General features: G+C 44.3%; 1 protein-coding gene across 5 annotated transcripts in view; it reads right to left on the bottom strand.

The window, feature by feature from the left end:
* ARHGAP32 (Rho GTPase activating protein 32) overlaps positions 1-19,440 on the bottom strand; it is a 238,162-nt gene that overhangs the window by 162,594 nt on the left and 56,128 nt on the right. For 2 of the 5 annotated variants that reach the window (XM_088066732.1, XM_014257374.2), the window contains exon 1: positions 11,518-11,634. The exons of 2 other annotated variants lie outside the window; for them this stretch is intronic. In XM_088066732.1, coding sequence (XP_087922858.1) covers positions 11,518-11,621 — 104 coding nt within the window. In that variant the 5' untranslated portion in view covers positions 11,622-11,634. Of the gene's footprint in view, positions 1-11,517; positions 11,636-19,440 lie in introns of those variants that run through there. One more of the 5 variants, XM_088066738.1, reaches the window with a different exon arrangement.

The raw sequence follows: 19,440 nt of genomic DNA, 5'->3' as shown, positions 1-19,440 counted from the left end.
TCTCTAAGCTATGTAAGTGACCTCTTCAAGCTTGCTCTGCTTTATTTTTCATGCAGTAACTGAACCGGCAACACAACCCAGACCCGATGCCTCCCATTATGTCGTGGAAGTCCCACAGCAGAGAGCATGGTTAGTGAAAAAGACAAACCTTTTGGCTCTTGAATGGAGATTGATATGTTTATGTATTCCCATTATGTAATTAAAGCTTTCAACACACTTGTTTTATTGTAAATAAAGCAGCAGTAATTAAATATGTTCTCTACAAACAGTATTATTTTATATTCCCCTGCAAACAGATCCAGTGCACAGCTAGAAGATTTCCTCATACACAAAATGTGTCTGCACGTGAAGCTTCCTGCTAAGACCACACTCACACCATGCCAACACTTCCCACTTCCCCAGCTCCCACAAACAGCCAGCACCAACCATTCGCACACAAAGCAACACAGCTGGGAATGGTGACAGAAAACAGGGAACCAGCCCCTTTCTCAGACCTGATGTCTGTCTTCCCCTGACATGCTGCCACACTCTCATTACTCCACATATTCATTTCTGTTAGCACACTCAAGTAGCAAAAGCATCATTTTTATGAAGTTCTAAGGTTCATGACAGTGGCAAAAGGTATCCCTTGGTGTGCTTCTTTTCTCTTCCTGTTCTGTTGGCACAGAAAGTGTCAAACATCAGTGGGTGCTGTTCTCTGATTTACTGACTTAAGGGAGTGTTTTAGGATAGCTGGGAAAGGGGGAATGTTTGGTAAAGGAGAGACAAGGCATCAGTAGCCTTATAAATACTTTATGGCACCAGCAAAAGCAAGAATATTTCATCCCATCAGAGTACACATGTATTCTGAATTATATAATACTCTGAACTTCCTTCGAATTCCTTATTTCTCTGAAGAGAGCTGTATCCCAATTTTTAAGAAATACACGTGCAAAGGTAAAATCAAGAGTGGGCAAACAATAAGTATCTAGAACGACCTGCAGTTTCTGCTTTAATTTTCCCCTCTCTAACAGTGCTAAACACAGGAAAGCTTCTTCCCAAACCAGTATTTCCTGTTTGTTCCCTGTGCTGCACAGGTGACTGAGCTCCCTGCTGATCAGCACTTCCAGAACCTAATGGATGATGATAAAACAGCCCTAAAGCCCCAGCTACTGCAGGAATCTCAACACTCTGGCCAGAGCTCCCCACACATGACTTGACAGCCAAAGGGGCTGGAGCACAGAGAGCTCAGCAGGTGACATCTTCAAACTCCATCCAACACCACAGCATCCATTTCATCCATAAATGCACAACTCTTTTTTACCAGGAAGCAGCAGTCTGAGGTTATTTCCTATGAGCCTTCCTGTTTCTTTGCACCCAGACTTTGCTTTGTCCTTAGCAGGCACCAAGGAAATTCTGTGTCTGCACAAGAGAGAATGGGCCAAAAACCTTACCTTCTGCTCTTTTATGAGCCGCTGGGGACTTGTCAAAAATGTTCCCTAAGCAGAGGCACATCATGATTCATAAAGGGACCAGGTACTAATTAAACATCCGTGTGTGCAGCAGCAAGGGTTTTACATCTCAGTGGTGTCTGTTTCCAATGCCATATCCAATGTCTATTCCTTGTTAGCTGTAATCAGATCCAAAATCTCATTTTAAAAGTCTGCATCAGGCAGAGCAGCACCTTTCCTCCCAGTGTCACTGTGGAGTTCATGAAACATGTTACACACTCCAAAGCCAAGGTGGTATTTCAGTTATTTCAAGAGGATGCACAAAAATAATAAAAAAACACAGATCCAGGTTACGTAAGTTCCCTGCAGGAAGCACAGAATAACTCCACAAGGCAGGGAACATCATCTCAGTGCTTCTTCCAGTACCTGGAACTCCTTCTTGACCCAGGCAGAAGGGAAGATGAGGTTACCTGCTCATCCTCTGCAAATATTTATAAAGCCCTATACAGAACAGGAGATGCTGCCACAGAACCTCACAGTTCTGTGTGAAGCTGTACTTAAAATCCCCTCCAAAGAGAACAAGAAGTGTGTGCCCATTAAACAATATGCATGCAGAAATAATGTCCTGCTGCTGGTTTTCAAGGAGCTGAGAAGAAATGGGGAAATATTTTTACCAATCCCCAGGACTTACAAGACCTGTACATATGTTCTTTGGACTGGCCATGACCTTGAATTATAAGTACATTAAAACAGTATTAGAATTTCTCACCATTTCACTGGAAGTCTCTCAGCATTTCATATTTTCAAAGCTCCAGTCATGGAGTCAAACAGTGATGAAATATTCTCAGTTTTCAGTATAATTACTGAATTATCTTGTGGAGGAAAGGTGAACAGCATGACCCATCTTGCACTGAAAAGTTCAAATTGGAGGGCAAATAAAATTATAATCAAAGCACACCTTGAAAGGCATTTTTAAAGTCAGACTTGTGATCTTCAGTAACTTGATTGCTGTTTTTTAAATGCTGAGGGTTCATCCTTCTACAGATGAAAAGTCACTGAGCATTTCTTTAAAATGAGTCCTTGGGTGCAGAAATGAAGTGTTTTGCTCCCTCTGCTCAGGCTCAGAGCCGGGAGTCAGTGCTGGGCCACAGGGACCCTCCTCTCCTCTCCCCCTGAGGTGGCGACGGACCCTGGGCAGAGGGAATTCAACATCAATGGACAGAGGAAAAGCCAAAACCCTCCCTGGCAGACGACAGGGATGTGTTTTAATCAAACAAATTTCAGGCACAAGTGCAAACTTAAAAAGGTCAGTTCACTGCACTAGAAAAACCAAGTAAGTACATGAAGGAGAAATCTACACTGCTTCTACTCAGGGACTTGTTTTCCATTTCAGAAGGGAAGAAGGAAGGGGTAAAGGGAAAAGGAAAGGAAGGAGATGCAATATATGCAACTGCATTTTATCTTTTTCACTCTACTCTTGCCTATACACATAATTTTAGTAATTTTTAGTCCGTCCCAAAGGTACTTCACTCTCGTAACAGCACTGCATGGCAGCTTTGAGATAGGCCCTTGTTTCACCCAGCTATATCTCATTCCTTGATCTAACAGCTTCTCCAAAAACCAGTCAGATCTGCCAATGCAGCACTTGTGAAGGAAGAATAGAAAATACACGATTACCTCATATCACTCCAGATACTTTTTCCCTTCTGATGCTTGGTTGTGTTATTTGCTAGGAGAATTAACCCTACTATACAAGATCTGAGGACTGAACACAAAGAAAACTCACAACTGAAAATACACTGGAATTTTCTGCTGTTAATTTCTGGCACGATAGTTTATAAAGTGTGAAAAGCAGAGTTCATAGGGTGTGATGAGGTAAGTTTATAAGGGATGAAGAGAGTCAAATAAAACCCTGAAAAACCGTTTACCAAGTCAGCTTAAACTTTTCCCCTTTCAGTAATGATTTCCAGCAATTTGCCATCACAGCTAGGTGGTGGTAGCATCCAAGTACTTCATTTTACACCCTTCCTACTGCTGAAAGGAGCAGAAAGTGCTGCAAAGGCCCAGGAGGAGGTTCCCACCCCATGAACCAACAGGCTGTACTTTCACCATTGTTCTAAAGCCACTGAAATCTGCAATTATAGAGCATTCCTCATGTGTCATTAAACCTGTCTCCACAGAATCCAGAGGGAAAGAGCGTGGTTAAATCCCTAAGTGGTACCACACTCTCTCAAAGGGTTGCTCTCCAGGAAGTAGGAGTTGTTCTGAAGCACACTGGTGCTAGAGCACAGGGAGCAGAGCCATTGATAACCCATGGAACCATTCATTCTGCACAAATACACTCCCTTCTGGGTCCTCTGGCTGCAAATCAACCTGGCTTTCTGAACCCACACAAAAGTCACCTTCACAGCAGCAGCTTTAAAGCCCTTTGCTCTAGCCCTTTGTGCCTGCAGCCAGTGCTGAGTGCTCGGGGCTCGGTGCTGGCAGGGCTCAGCACCAGGAGCAGGAGCCAGCAGCAGCTGATTGCAGCTGGCATCCCTGCTCCTGCTGCTCCTCACACAGGGTCCAGCAGGGCCTGAGCATTCCCAGGCCTGACTTTGTGGGGCTTTCCTGGCTCTTCCCATGGCAGTGCAGTCAAGCACAAATTCCACCGCTCGCTGAATGCACGCTGGCTTATCTGAAATTAATTCACAGCGTTTCTAACTATTCTTGCTCTGACATTCTCCTGCCAAACGAGACATGAGAAATGAGGAAAATCAGAATCAAGGAGCTGAATTCAATAGCCCTGGAAGGGAAATCTTTATGTTCACAGTCCTGTGGCCAAGTGGCTCAGATCTTCTCTTGCCAATGATTCCAACTTGAGCACTGAACTGAGTAACAAATTCTCAGAGGAATAAAGTTGTCTCCTGAAATTCATAAGCAGGCAAAGCCAAGACCAGGATTTATGTTGTCTGCACACCCAACAGCTGTGCAGACCCTGCAAATCCCACAATTCTTGCTAAAGGGACAATGACAGCAGCAGCCAAGCACCTTCTCTCTACCAGCCCATAAGGAATGGAGAGAACAGAACAACAAAAAAAAAGGAGTTTTGCCTTTTGTCTGAGTTTTGAGATTTAAAAGTGTCTTGGATATGTATCTTAAAGGAGCAAAAAGGTGATCCTCAGCCTAAAAAGCAAGAAAATGGATTGGAAAAGGTCAGCACAAACAGGCTCCATACAAAACAGAACACTGTATTCAGGCTCCATCGGCATCTGGAATTATTTGTGAGCAGCCGCTCCTGAGAAGTTCCATGTGTGGTCAAGCACTGAAAAGGGAGAATGTGCTCAAACCCAGGGCAGTTTGCTGGAGAAAAGGTTTTTGTGTGATTCGAATGTCTCCAGTGTTTGTTAACACTGGAGAGTGGAGAAAAGCTGTATTATTTCTGCAAGTCATCAGTCCTGCACACAATGGAAAAAGCAACATCCCCACCAAAGTTCTACCGCTCCAGAACTAGGGAAAAGCTTTTTTTGTCAACTGCAGAGACACTGGGAAATTGGGAGAAATGAATTAAAAAATGAGGCATGGACTTTGCACAGACAGGGCAGTAAGCTGGGACCATGTCCAGGGAGATCTAACACAGAGATTCAGACAGGTTTCCATGAAGTATGGGACAAAACTGTTATCACCTCAGCAAGGCTAAAAACACTGCATTATCAAAGCCCAGGAGCAGAACACAGCTTAAGAATCAATACATAGCTCAAGTCTTGGTTCATTCTGTGCTGCTTATATATATACATATATATATATATATACACACATATAAGCACACAGATACTGTGAGAGTTCTCCTTCTTCATTTTGGTTCTGTTTTAAGGAAAAAACTTCCTGTTTTGCACTCAGAAGCAATCCATCATGGATATTTTTATAAGCAGAGGAAAATATAATTCAGGTGTCCATCTGCATTCTTAAACATGACCAAGAAGTGTGTAATTTTAAAACAACGAACTTCATTAGAAACAGCAAACTTCTTTAGGGTGAAGCTGGTAAGAAAAGCTAAGGCGAGGAGGTGAGGAAGTTCCAAGTGCTCCAGGACAACACTATGCCTGTACACCACATTAACTGGGAGGATACAGAAGGAACTGGTACATCTAACATGGCTTTTTCCCCACAAGAACTCCACTTGTGGTGCTGGGAGCTGTCACAGCAGTTTTTCCAGTAGCATAATTATCTCTGTATGAAACTTGCTTCCATCTCCAGAGTCCAGCAGGGGGAAGGAGGGGGCGTTTGTCTTTTCTTTCCAATAATGAACCCCTGGCTGGCAGCCTCAGCAGCTTTGCTCTGTTTCCCAAACTCACGCTGGCTCCAAGGCTGCAGATGGGAGCTCAGCTCCTCCATCATCCCAGCAACCACATCCTAACATATCCCATAAAGAACAACTCTGGGCTTTGCCAGAGCAGGCCCCACACACGAGCAGCAGAGCTCTGACACTTTCACAGCTTTCCAGGGGGATTTGAGGATCAGATATGGAAGCGATCAGAGGCTTGTTAATCTTATTATATCGCTCCTGCAAAAAGCTATGAGCAACCATGGCATTACTAAACAAATTAGTATGTACAAGAAAAAAGTCAACACGGTTTTGGTTAACCTTCTGGGAACTAACTTAATGGTTCTTTGCAACCACAAATAACAGGATTTAAGAATGACCATCCTCTGAAACTGGTATCTGGTGTGTGTTGGCCTTGTTTTCCCCATTAATAGGGAACAGGGAATCCAAGTTCATGAAAATCTGTGTTTTCATGTGTGCCCAAAAGCAGTTCCCTTGGTACCACATGGAGCTGGAAAAGTCCCCTTAAAGGACGCTGTCATCACTGAGCATCAGATGAGACGCTGCAAGATGAAGACATCAGCGTAGTTTCCTCTTCTTGTTCTATTTTTCACAAGCTTGTTTCTTGTTTCTGGCTAGGCAAGTCCTCCAGCCAGCCTGCTCCACTCTTGGTGTTCCAAATGAGACCAGTTTAACTGCAGAAAAGGCTCAGAACTGCTCCCACACTCTGGCTGTTCCCTGGGCTGACACCACCAAGAGCTGGTTTTGCACTAGATTTTGCTTATGCAAAAGTATGTTAAGAGGAGTCACTGCCTTTATCCTCACAGGAGAGTGCCCAAATATCCAACACCTGGTATCAAATCTATTAAGTCAAGACCCACTTATTTCACCTGTAGCAAGGGGTTTGCTGGGTACTTGGTGCTATTCAAATTTCTACTAAAGTAGAAAATCATAGAAAACATGAAAATCTTGTTCTGGTTGCTCTTCTCATCACTCCAAATTATGAGATTTGATCAGAAACCATGAAAAAAAAAATTACCAAGTTGTTAAGTGCTCTTTTTATTTACCTTTTGACTCTCAATTGCATGCACTTCAGGTTGTGAGAAGCTTTCTCCTAGCACATCTTTATTAGAACATGAACAAATTTCACAGAGCCACTGTAGGCATATGCACTTAGAATAGTTGGATATTTTATGTAAATAATATTTTAAAAAGCATGGCATACACTGGCCCAGCACATTTACACTCCCAAAACAGAAACCAATACAGTGACACTGCAAAGAGATGCAATGCACATTTACAAATAACATTTATCTCATACAGCAAGCAAAGCTATTCCACTAAAGTATCAGTAAGAGAAAATGCACAGAGAACAGCAGACTGAAAAGGCTTGGAAATATTGTATTTATTATTTCTGAAAAAGGTTTGTGTGATATCTTGTTATGTTTCACTTTTAAAAGGACAAAGTCTTCAGTAATACACAAATGAAAACAAGCGGCCAGAGAACCAAGCCTGTTTGCACAGTTAAAATACTCCTTAAGGGCTGAAATCTCATCTGCTGCATTCCAGTCCTGAACAAGGTTTGGAGCACTAATTTATAAACCCTGGGGGGGGAAATTTTGAGAAATCCTTGACTATTCAATAGTGCTGTGAGTAGGAAAATCTGTTTAACGCACAATGAAAGGGAGAAACCACAGCCCACTGGTGTTCATTAGTGTCACACTTGGAACAGGGACATGCACACAGTGATCCGGAGCTGGCAGAGAGTTGCAGCCACGAAACTGCCCCTTCCAAGAGTGGTTAAATCCCACCAGGGCTGCACACTGCACTAAATCCATCTGCCAGGAGAAAGCAACCACCAGCAGCACTGCCCGCGTTATCAGCTCTGTGTCCAGGAAAACATCATCTCTTATTCCAGAAAAGCCACAGGATCCCCCAGCTACAACTGCCCCGAGCTTCAACGGTCTGAAGCAAGAAACAAGAAGCTGACTTAAACTCTCATCAGTGCTTATGAACAAAGGCTTTCTGGTCTTTAACTTTGTGGGAAGTATCAGGTTAGAAGTCCTTCCCCAAGATGGATTAACTGGAGAATTTAGACCTTCAAGGAGCCTTGGAGTGAACCTGGAGTAAGTCTGTAACCCAAGGAGCAGCAATGTTGTGTCACCTCTGGATGCTTCCTGAGTTAGTCAGGCATGGAACCTTCTGCCAGGAAGGGCAAGGCCCAACCCTTCATAAATGCAATAATCTGACACATATGATCCAACACATCCAGCCTGTTCCTGGGCATGCCTGGCTCTGCCCAGTACAGCCACTGGAACCAAGGGTGGCCTCTGCCACTACAAAGTTCCTCAGATCACACTGAAGAAAAACTGGAACAGATCTTTTAACAAGTATTGCACTTTTACTGCTGTTTTACCCAGAGGAGAAAGCAAACCAGATTAGACATGGATTGCATAAGGAAAGACAACTGATGGAAAAGCAGGTGTTACATCACCTCCAAGGTGTCTCCAGAGGTGCTGGGATAACTAATTCCACAATCACATTCTCAGAAGGAGTGAACACAAGGTGCAAGAGAAGCTGGAATGCAAATGGTGCTTTAAAGCAAGGTACCAAGCTCAAATTCCTACCCTCCCTCTCCTGTCATCCCCACTCTAAATCGCAATGGATCTTCCCATCAGCCAAAGGAGCGGCTGGGAGTGTGAAATGAACCCAGGTACTGAGGGTTATACTTCAGCTTCTTTCTGGAGCCCCAATTCAGGCATGTTTGCAAGCTCCAGAAACAGTACACACAATCTCCTTCAACAAATACGCAAGAGCAAGCAGCTGAGTAGCTGCACAATTCCATCCTAAGGAGCTGGGTGGAATTATAAAAATGTCCACTCCTTCACAGCCCCTGCCACTACATCCTGTCACTATTCCCAATATTCAAAGAAACACACAAAAGGTGTACATCTGCCTGTTTTTTCTTTTTACATGAAAAGACACTGAAGCCTACCCTGCTCTGACTCAACAGCCAACGAGCTGCCTGCTTTGGTCTTTATCCTCAAGACTGGGAAGCTCAGATCCTATCCCAGTTCTCCTGCCTTCTGTCCATCACATTCACCGTTTCAAACTCACCTTGTTTCTTCATTTCACCAGGGATTCTGTGGGGCATTTTCCCTCTTTTCTTCAGGCTGATAACTGAATGGAAGCTGGGAATAACATTCCTTTTTTCAACATAGGTGAAAACTAAGGGATTTAATTCCCTTTGATGACAACTATCAGGAGCAGAATATCAAAAGATTAAACTGTGGTCCCTGGCACCAGAGCATGAAGTTTTCATAAGTATCAAATAATAAGGAGAAACACGGTTCAACACAAAGAAAGATTAAACCAAAAAGCTCAACAAAGCGGGATTAAATTATTATTTCTGTATTTTTGATATAAATACTAAGGATACATCACACATGACACTGTTACACTGGCTGTAGCAAAAAGACTTGGGGGAGCCAAGGACATGCTCACTACTGGTCTGATAAAATTGTCCCCTCCTTGCATAAGACAAAATGCAGGTTTATTTTCCATGGAAAGCATCCAGGGTGGGCAGAGCCTGGGAAAGCTGTATGCCTGAGAGCTGGAGGGCATGCAGAGGTCAGGAGGAGAGGCAGCTCAGCTGTGAGCCGTGACACCCAAGTCACCCCAAGCTGCCTGTGCCGAGCACCAGTTCCAAATATCAATCCCCCAGCCTGGCTCAGAAGATGCTCCCCATCCCAGGAACATGCACAGCTCTGCCCCATCCTCCCAAGCACTGCTGTGGCATGAGCTCAGCACTGCTGCTTTCCGTCCCTCTTCCCTCCAGCCCCAAAGCCACTGTTATGGGTAGGGCAAGGACTATGCAGCCCTCCAGTGTGCCACTCAGAAAAGGATGTTTTTCCTCAAGAAAATCTGCATCAGCACAGCACATTCACTTTGACAGCAATAACCAGCAAACTCCCCGCATTCCAAGCATCCATCAGGAGCACTGGAGTGAGAGCAGGAAGTTAAAAATACTCCTATAATCGTGTTAAATGCAAGCTTTGCTTCTAAAGAACAATACCAATTTTATCTCTGTGCTGAAAGGCAGGACATGAGCAAGAGATCTGCCTTCAGAGAACCAACCATAATAAGCTCATCCTGAGTTCTGTCATACTCTGGACTCTTGGCACAAGTGACCAAAAAAAAAAAAAAAAAAAAAAAAAAAGGGGATGTCACTGCCAGAACTAAAATCTATTTAATCTGCAGACTTCATGGATGGCAAGATCATTCTGAGGAAAACTGCACAGATTTCATCAAACCACTGCTAAACTTTATCCATCTTCAGCCGGAAACCTCATACTGTATATACTGACATTGCCAGCTTCTCACAAATATCAGAGCTTTCATTCCTAAGGGAATTCACACCAAACACAAATCCTATAGTTCCTATTTACAAAATCCCCTCTGGCAAGCATGTGGCTCTATCCTTAGGTAACAACTTATTGCCAATATATTGCATTTTGTGCTTTTTCCATGACAAAGGAAGCTGGGGAGTGTAAAGCCTTCAGCATTAGCACACTAGACACAGTTAATTTTTTTTTTTGTTGTTTCCAATAATTTCCAACTACCTTCCTCAGAGTGCCCAAGTCAAACAACAAGCAGATATCCAGCAGCAACTTTCCTAAGGATAAATACTTCAAGGACAAAATAAAACACAGACAAATTCAAAGAAATTTTGCAGTACTGATGTGAGGTACTCTCCTTCAGTTCCTGTCAGTGTAAGTGAAGTAGGAGGAGTCAGCATAAATTACCAAGACATTGTTGATAATGTGTTAAACAGTGAAAAAAGAACCTACACCTCCAGCTTCTGGTACCTTGGTTCATACATAACTCCTGGTGTGGTAAAACTGCCTTGATCTGTAACCCAAGTAGGTGGTAACAGCAAATTTTAAATGATACTGGATCCATAGCTCCCTCCTTTTTTCCTCACCAGCAAATATTTATTAATTCTCAGCCCTGAAGTAGAAAATCCCAATTGAACTGCAGCAGCACCAAGCATACTTTCTATCACGGACAGCACAAACTGGAGTCCAGGGTAAAGGAGATGTTTTGCCCTGAAGATAATCAGCACTGCCTCATTCCACAAGAATTTTAACAACACACACATGATAACCTGGCCCTCCAGTACTATTGCTCCTAAACCCGGATCCCATCAACAAATCTTAGTTATCCATTAGAAAGGAAAAAAAATACACTCAGCACAGAGCCCTTGTGACTATTGCTGCTTTCAAAGTACACACTGTGTGCTCCTCTCTGCTATGCACAGGATACAGTACATTTTTAATAGGAAAAATGCATTTACTGCCATGCTGATAACAACATTCTACACACTTTACCCAAAAATGCCTCAAGAACTGCTGTCACAAAAAGGACTGGATGCAAAATTAGACTTTGTCTGCTTTCTCCATGCTGGTGAGAGCTACACACCAGTAATGTGGCTGAACCAGGCAATTAACCTTTCTCCATTCAAACGCTCAACTACTTAAGACATGCTGTCATTTACATGAGTTTAAAAATACAGCAAATATTAAAATGAACTTGCATTTGCTGGGTGGAAATGCCACACCTGCCTTCCTTAATCGCGCTCTACATTTATATTAGGCATAGCTGGCTCAGACCAGGTGTGAAACAATTCCATCCCTCGGAGATACGGCCTCAGCACGCCACTGACGAGGGTTAGAATAAAGGAGGGGAAGGGAGGCTCGTCCCGAGGCTCGGGCCGGCACTGACCTGTGCGATCCATCGAGGCCGCTCCCGGCTCCGGCGGTGCCCGCGGCGAGCGAGGCCGAGCGGCTGCCGGAGAAGGCGGCGGCGGCGCCGGTCCCTCCCTCCATGTTGCGTACTCGGCACACAGAGAGCCAGAGCACACACAGAGCACGCACGGAGCCTCGGCAGCGGGGACGGAGCTGCTGGGGGAAGGCAGGGGCAGGGGCAGAGGCAGGGGCTGGGGCTGCTCCCCCGCCGGCCCCGCCGCGATGCTCCGGAGCCCCGGGTTTAAACCCCCAAAAACCTGTGTTTATAAAGGAAAAGCACAATGCAGCTCGCGGGTCTGGACTCCCACCCTGCCCTCCCTCAGCAGCACCGATTCATGTTTTCCTGAGGCTGCTGCAGGCATTTCAGCTGTAACCCTTTCCCAGCTGCAGGAGGAAAAGGCATCTCTTGTCCTGAGCATCTCCATCCCCATCCTTCGGATCCAAGCAGGGATGTTTTGTCCTGCTTTGCATGGTCTCACTGCTAAATAACACTTAAACAAGTGACCAGTAAGGATCATATGAGCAGGAGTTATTCCCAGTTCTGCCAACTGGTTAACCTTGGATATATCACATTAATGTGTTTGCTGTTCTGCTTCCTCCTTTTGGAAAACAGGGTAATATTTACTGCATTCCCAGAGGAGACTTGTAAGCCTTAATTTATTTCTCTGTTTATGCAGCCAGTTTGAAAATGAGCTGTGTAAAAACTATTACAATTTCTAGTTCATACACCAAACCAGAAATGAGAAATAATTATTACAACCCAACTTTCAGATCCATTAAAAGACTGAAATTCTTCACTGACCACCAGTGCAGCAGTGAGGATGATGAGCTCTCCATCCGAGGCACTGAGATCTAGCAAATAAGAGGAAAGCCTGGATGATGGATGACCCTCAGTCCTGGCTTGGACATCAGCTTGTTGTGTGACCTTCACCAAGTCATTTTAATTTTTCGGTATCGGTACAGAATGCAGAGCTGTTCTCACTTCTGTGAAACGGCCCAAGATTTTCTGTATTGTTATCACTGCTACTCCTGCTTGAAGTTCAAAAGTACAAGCTAGAATTTGTAGCAATGCTGGACAGTGTCTGGCTGCAGCCCATGGAAACTCCATGTGGAATCTAAAGGTTTTGCACATAGCTCCTTTCAACTCAGTAGGATGCAGAGGGTTATCAGTGTAAGTGAAGATTTTGAGGGGGTGAAATTCTGTATGCTTTTTGGACACAGCAAGACACTGAGTGCAGAAAGACAAAAATATTTCCAAAACAACACCTTTTTGTTTAAAATTCAACAGAAGAGGCTGCACAACCCCAAATTATACAGAACAGTCTGTATAACTGTTCTTTTTTAGTCTGTAATGGTTGGATCAGCACTGCTTGCTAAACGCTGTATAACCAAGTGACAATAACCCCGTTCATCAGCCCTGATGCCTAAGGACACAGCCAGGCCAAGCATGAGCTCAGCACTTAAAAGAGACAGAGAAGATTCAAGCTTGGCAAAGTTGAGCAAAGTCAAACAGGTTATACCCGTTCTGTGCCTAGAAAGCTTAATGATCCTTTCCAAATCCCTCTTTCCCAATGCAAATTTTAATTTGTTTCACCAAAACAGACATGCAGGAACGGGATAACCTAAAGATAGAAAAACTTAATAGGAAACAACATGTCCATTTAGGAAAAAAAGTTGTTCTCATTTTGCATCAGTGGCTGCTGGGCTGCAGTTGCTGTTTAAACACCCTTCCTGCCCTTGGACACCTCACCTGCAACTCCCAGTGACAGAGACCGAGGGATACTGGGTGGATTCATCCCAGGGATTCTAAACCTCAACTGGTCAGCTTGACCTCTCTGACTTGAGTGGGAAGTTAATTCAAATTCCAAGACAGGAGAAAACAGAAGCACACTGAGAAGTGAAGGACTTGCATGAAGTGATGGGAACAGAGCCAGGACAGAGGTCCCCAGTGGTCCAAGACCCCAAAGCACCAACAGAATGAGAACACAGGGTGAGAAACCCTGTGGAAATTCTCCACCCAGGTGTATTACAATAAAATACTGCACCCTAAGGTGATAACAGATAGAAGATAAAAGCTCTGCTTAAAGGAATGAGGCTAAAACCCAGTTCCATAGCTCCTAGTGAACAGTGTTCAATCCAAGCTGAATAAAACAGAACCAAAGCAAAACCAAAGCTGTCATTTCAGAAATTGATAAAGCATAAAAGCACTACAGACACTGTCCACACCGTATCTGCTACAGCTTAAGGTCTACTGCCCTGCTCAGAGGAGTAGAACTAGCTCTGGGGAAAAATTAGGGAAATTAGCTTCATTACAGCTCCAGGAGACTCCCAACTACCTGGAACCTATGACAAGCGAGAGAAAGTGCATTTCAGTGCAGAGAGATTGAGCACATGCAATACCTACATAGGCAGGTGTTGGGGGCACAGCAGAGGATTGTGCCCTGCTGCTGCTTCCATGTTCCATGCTGAGATCCCACCTCCAGCTCCTCCTGCCAGCTCTCACCCAGGGCTACCTGTTCTCCTGCACTTTAGCTGCAAACCCTCCAAGGCCAGAGCCTCCCTTGCTCTTTATTTGTACATTTTTCAGTGCAGCAGTCTTTTTCCAAGGTCAGGGCTCAGGACTGTAGAGCTAAACAGTAATAAGGATTTTGTTTCACAGCTAACTAGAATTCACCAGTTATTAGGAATACCACTGTGCATGTCCAAGAGTCACATTTAAAAAGGTCTTTGATGTCTCTTAGACAACCAAGCTCAAAACTGCTGTGGTTTGATGTAACAGGTTTCCTGCACATGAGCTGGGTTCTTTCTGCTGGAGGTTAAGTTTTGACAGTAATGGATCATTTTTCTAATGCAGACAAGATCTCTCTCCAGTCAGCTTTGCTTTCCCTCTATTTAGGGCTTGAATTATCACAATAACAAAACAAAATTAAAAATGTGACTCAAATTGGGGGGTTGTTGCTGTTTTTTCAAATAGAGCAGAGTAGAGAGGTATCAATAACTGCAAACTCTAATTTGCTGTTAAATTAGCAACTGTCTTGGAAACATTTCATCTCTTAATCCTTGGAGTAACAAGGGGTGGCTCACAATCAAATTCAAAACAAATCTCCAACCTGGAAAGCTGCTCTATGACATGGTTGCACCCATGACCAATTTACTTAACTTCAGGTTGACAGAACTAACACAGATAATTTGATTACATAATGATTCAGCTTTCTACTACCTAAATAAATTTTGGAAAGCTGCAACAGAAACTCCTGTTCCAGACAATTCTCTCCTAACATAAATTTCTGTCAACCACTTAAGGAACAGGATTATGCAATTCTTCACGACTTCTCACCTCTGCCAGTACTTTCTTTCCACGTTTGATAGTTTCTCTCAGTTTAAACACTATTCCATTTAAGAGTATAAAAGCGCCAAGCAAGAGAGGGTTTCAAATGTAACTTCTTCAATTTCTTGAGGTTATCTAGGCAGAGAGAGACCAAGGATGCTGCAAGCTTTTCTCCTTGCTCTTTGCATAATTTTCATTAAATTAAAAATAGATTGACACTAATAACATACGCATAGTAAGATGGTGTAAGATTGCTTTTGTTTCCAAAAGTGCATTAATTTAATACAAAAATCGTTCAATATTAAGATACACAAATTTTTGAGTAAATTATTTGAAGCACCACCATTCCTGTAGGGTATTTTACAACCACAATTTTAGCTGAGGTGCTGCTCAATGTGCACTGAAGCAAGTTCAGGAAACAAAGACCAACTGGACAGCTAGAACAAAGAAACTAAAATATTTAAAAGAAAAACTTGCTACCAGTCCAAGCTGAGAACTATTTCATTGCTAATTAATGATATAGGTCACAAACTGGTCTCTCCTGAGGATCATGACAGGACATTTGCCTCCCCCAACCACAGAGCGCAGTTGTTCAGGGCCTGTTTAATGTAATTTTATATGGAAAATGGTGGTTTTATACTGGAAGGACTTGGTGAATCACAGCACAAGAAAGAGAAAACCAGGCTGCAATTTGTGACTGACGAAACGTAGGTAGAAGTCTTTCAAGCTGTGCCCACATCAGAGGCTCCTCAGGGGAGCTGAGACCAACCCCAGAGCTGGATGAGCCTCTGAAGGGCTGTTTGCAGCCAGGCTCCCATATGAAGGCAAAAGTGCTGAGCAGGCACCTCCAAATCCCTCTCCAGAAGGACATTCTTGCACATTCTCCAGTGCAAGAGCTATGCCCAAGGCTCCACTTTAAATACAAGTGTATTGCCACTGCTGCACACCTCTCACTTAAATCATTTTAAAAGACCATTACTGCACCTCCAGGACAGTTACTGCATCTTCAGACTGTGGAAGCTCAAGGTGCTGCCACTGCAGTAACACCTCACCCCTGGAGGGGTAGAAACAAATGAAGAGAGATCTCTCTAAGGTCAGAGTGAGAAGAGCCTCCCTCCCATAGGCCTCTGCAGGTACATCTTAATGTTTTGAGTTCCATTGGTTCATACAGTTAAGACCATCCCTCTTCAGCCCCTGTTCACCTTACATGTAAGTCCTGTAGAATGTTCTCCCTTCCCTCAATCCCCATTTGCCCCAGTTTGGTGCAATCCTCTGCCCCTATTTTCCTATTAGTTGTTCCTGCCCCTAACCCTGCCTCCACATAATTTTTCCCTGTTCCCATTGGACCCTGACCCTCTGATCCACCCCCTCTTATCCATATATAACCTTGGAGCCTCCACCCGCTTTTATCTTTGGACATATAACCCTGGACCCTTTTCAGCCAATAAACCGTTCCTGGAGCACCATACAGAGACCTGTCCCTTGTCTCTGTCATCTGCCTGAGGATTTTATTGTGCACTCTAGGCTGAGGAAACACTAGTCGCTCTCAGGCTACGTTGTTGCGTGACGCACCACCAGAACTCTGTCCTGCTGAATTCCTTGATACAGACCTTCGGTTTGTGATGCCCAACCAATCTGCTGCAGGTGTGTTACTGATTTCATAAACTGCAGAGTATATGTGTTTATTCGAGGAAGGAGAGGAGAAACAATTCAAGATCTCAGTGAAAACCCAGCCCTGCAAACATCTCATAGCTATAGAGTGATTTGGATGTGGAGACCAAGCTCCACTCATACTGGGTACATACTGTGGGACATCTTCAGCTCCCAACCAAGCCTTGTGTTTAAAGGTGTCAAATGCAGTTTTTGCTACAACACAGGCTGTAAAAGGAACACTGGGCAGCTCAGTCATTGCTAGAGATGCCAAGCAAACACATGGAACTGAGTGTCCCACCTCCTCCTCCTAAACCTGAGCCATCAGGTGCTGTACCTGTGCAAAGACATTAGCACATTCTGTGGCACTCCTGCATAACCCTAATGCTGCAAAGCCCAACAGTCCACAGTCAAACCCACACTGAAAACTCAGATCCTTTCTTAGGAGTTTGTATTATAAAATGCACAAGTGTCAAACTCCAATAGAACACTCAGACTTCAGACCAGACACAGGACAGAAAGAGGAAGCTAAGGAGCCCCCACCTGTCTCCAAGTCCTTCACGGCACACACAGCATGTGCTTTTAAGTCACGAACCACAATCTTCACTGATGGAATCCCTGCCAGAAGAAGCAGGTACTTCCTGCAACTTACTGTTAGCAAAACCTTATTCCAGGGTAAAGGGAAACCAGCCTTGTGGAGCAGACACTCATCTAGATGAGTAATTCCAGCATTCCCACACTGCTTTTCTTCCTCCCCCAAAAAAGCAGGCTGCTGCTCAGGACAAGTTCGTGCTTGTCCTGTGGTGCTGTGCCCAAGGTGTGTCTCTGTGTGTGATCACCGGCTCTGTGCAGCACTGTCCATAATCCCTCAGCACCTGCCCTCTGGGAAGGAGCAGGCACTCAGAGGTACTCCCTTCAAAAGTGTCTTAGACATGGCAAAAGAGAACTCTGCAGTGCAAAGGAAACAGCAACCTTTGTTAAAAAATCACGTTTTTCACAAGTTCGCTATGGAGAAATAAATCATCAGTGTCATGGCTGCTCATGAGCAGCTCATTCCCTAGACTTGTTTCCACCTGTCTTAATACTTGAAAACCTGTCTCACCAAGCCTTGAGAAAGTGCAAGATAAGCTACAAGGACAAGAAAAACTCCTGAGGGATCGAGAGCAGAGACATGAGAGAAGGAAGCAAGCACAGAAATTATCACACGCAAGGTCTGGGTTTCTCCAGCCTTGGAGCAGGGATAAGCAAAGGCAGCTATGGGGAAAGAGGTGTTTGGGCTCCTGACTGCTGTGAAGAGCTCTGCCACCCTTAAAATGCATGGCCAAGATGGAAACTCTCTTCATTAAAACTGGATGACAGAAGGCCCATGAGGGAGAGCCACAGTTTGAGAATGAATGTGGTGGAAAGCAACCAAGTCCAAGCATTGGGGAGACAGATAAAGTGGCAGCAAAACAGACGCATTGCACTGCCCCCAGGTCACAGCTCCCCCAGGTAACAGCATCTGGCCCCCAAATGACAGCAACTCACGGAGCAGCTTCTTCTCCAGAGCAAGAGCTCTGCACTAGCAAGGACACAGAAAGAACATCTTTCAAGTGATATGAGCACCCATGTATCTATAACCAGAGGAGACTGCACAGAAGTCTCCAGAAAAACATTTCAAATGCTTCCCCCATCTGTCCTTCCCTCTCCTTTCTGAGCATTGTTCCACATTTCCCCAAGACCCTTTTCAGCCAAGCCACTCTTTAAGTACAAGCTGATCCTGTTTCGCCAAATGAACTGAAAAATGTGTGTCAGTTGTGAGCACTGTGGAGAGTCCAGACCACCAGAGAAGTGTACCTTTAGGCTGTAGGAAGGTATCCCATGGGATTGCACAGTCCATCTTCTGCAACAGGAGTGATCCACCTGCACACCTGCACAGCAGGGAGCTACCCATGGTGAAGAGCTGGGAATTGCATTAAGAATCTCTGGTGTAGCTGTCAGGCACTCATCAGTGTTCAAATACACAGTCCTACAAAGGACTTCAGTTTGCTTTTTTCCCAGGTGTAAAGCTGGCAATGAGCTGCTCTGTTTTTTTATTAGGCAACACATTATTCGACTCACAGGAATATACTGTAATAGCTCTAGCAATAATTCTACCTCTATCTCACCTCAGTCCCCTCCTGGATGAAAGCTGTTATTTAAAATATCCCCCAAGACAGTTGCAAGGAGAGAAAGAGAGGAGAATTTCTGTCTTCTGTGTCACTGCCTGCTCTTACACAGCCATCATTCTCCTTTAACTCTGACTGACCCTCTCTGACTGAAACAGGGCCATAGTTTTGCCTGTTCAGACATTAAAGTTTGCAGATACTCTGATTTAAGTACCTCCATCTGCACAATCTCTCAGTTCTATTCTCCCTAATCATGTGCAGGCAGTTAAACCTTCCTTCTCCACACTCGGCATCCAAGTACTTAATCTAGTAAAGGATATTGCTGATGTCCTCCCTGTGAAAAGCAGGGAGTTGAATGTCAGAAGAGCAATTACTCAAAAAAAGCTGCCTGTGTAACTTCTCAGAGCTTGCACTCGGTGTCATGCCAAGTTCTCCACATTAACCCATAAAAGAATGTGCACTACTTCCTCAGATGTCAGTGATTTGGGACCAATGAGGAAGTCAGAGCACACATCCGAGAAGGTGAGCCTGTGAATCCTGCAGGAAGCTTCATTTGACTGAAGCTGGATTCTGCGCAGACACTACAGCACAGGAAGGCATCTTTAAATGACCCCTCGTGACCTCTGCCTTGCTCTCATATTAGAAGACATTTTTAGAATCGTTCCTCCTCTACTTAAGTGTGTGTTAAGCCATATCAAATGCCCCCAAAACCTGACACCCAACTTTCACTTTGCCCTGCTCTTCACAGCTTTCTTCATTGCTTTAGTTCATCAGG

This window comes from Pseudopodoces humilis, chromosome 25 (assembly GCF_049639895.1).
Source record: "Pseudopodoces humilis isolate 2021_Gansu_Grassland_sample_001 chromosome 25, ASM4963989v1, whole genome shotgun sequence".
In the NCBI taxonomy this organism is placed as follows: Eukaryota; Metazoa; Chordata; class Aves; order Passeriformes; family Paridae; genus Pseudopodoces; species Pseudopodoces humilis.
The sequence above is the reverse complement of the archived record's forward strand: the minus strand, read 5'-3'. Positions and strand labels throughout refer to the sequence as shown.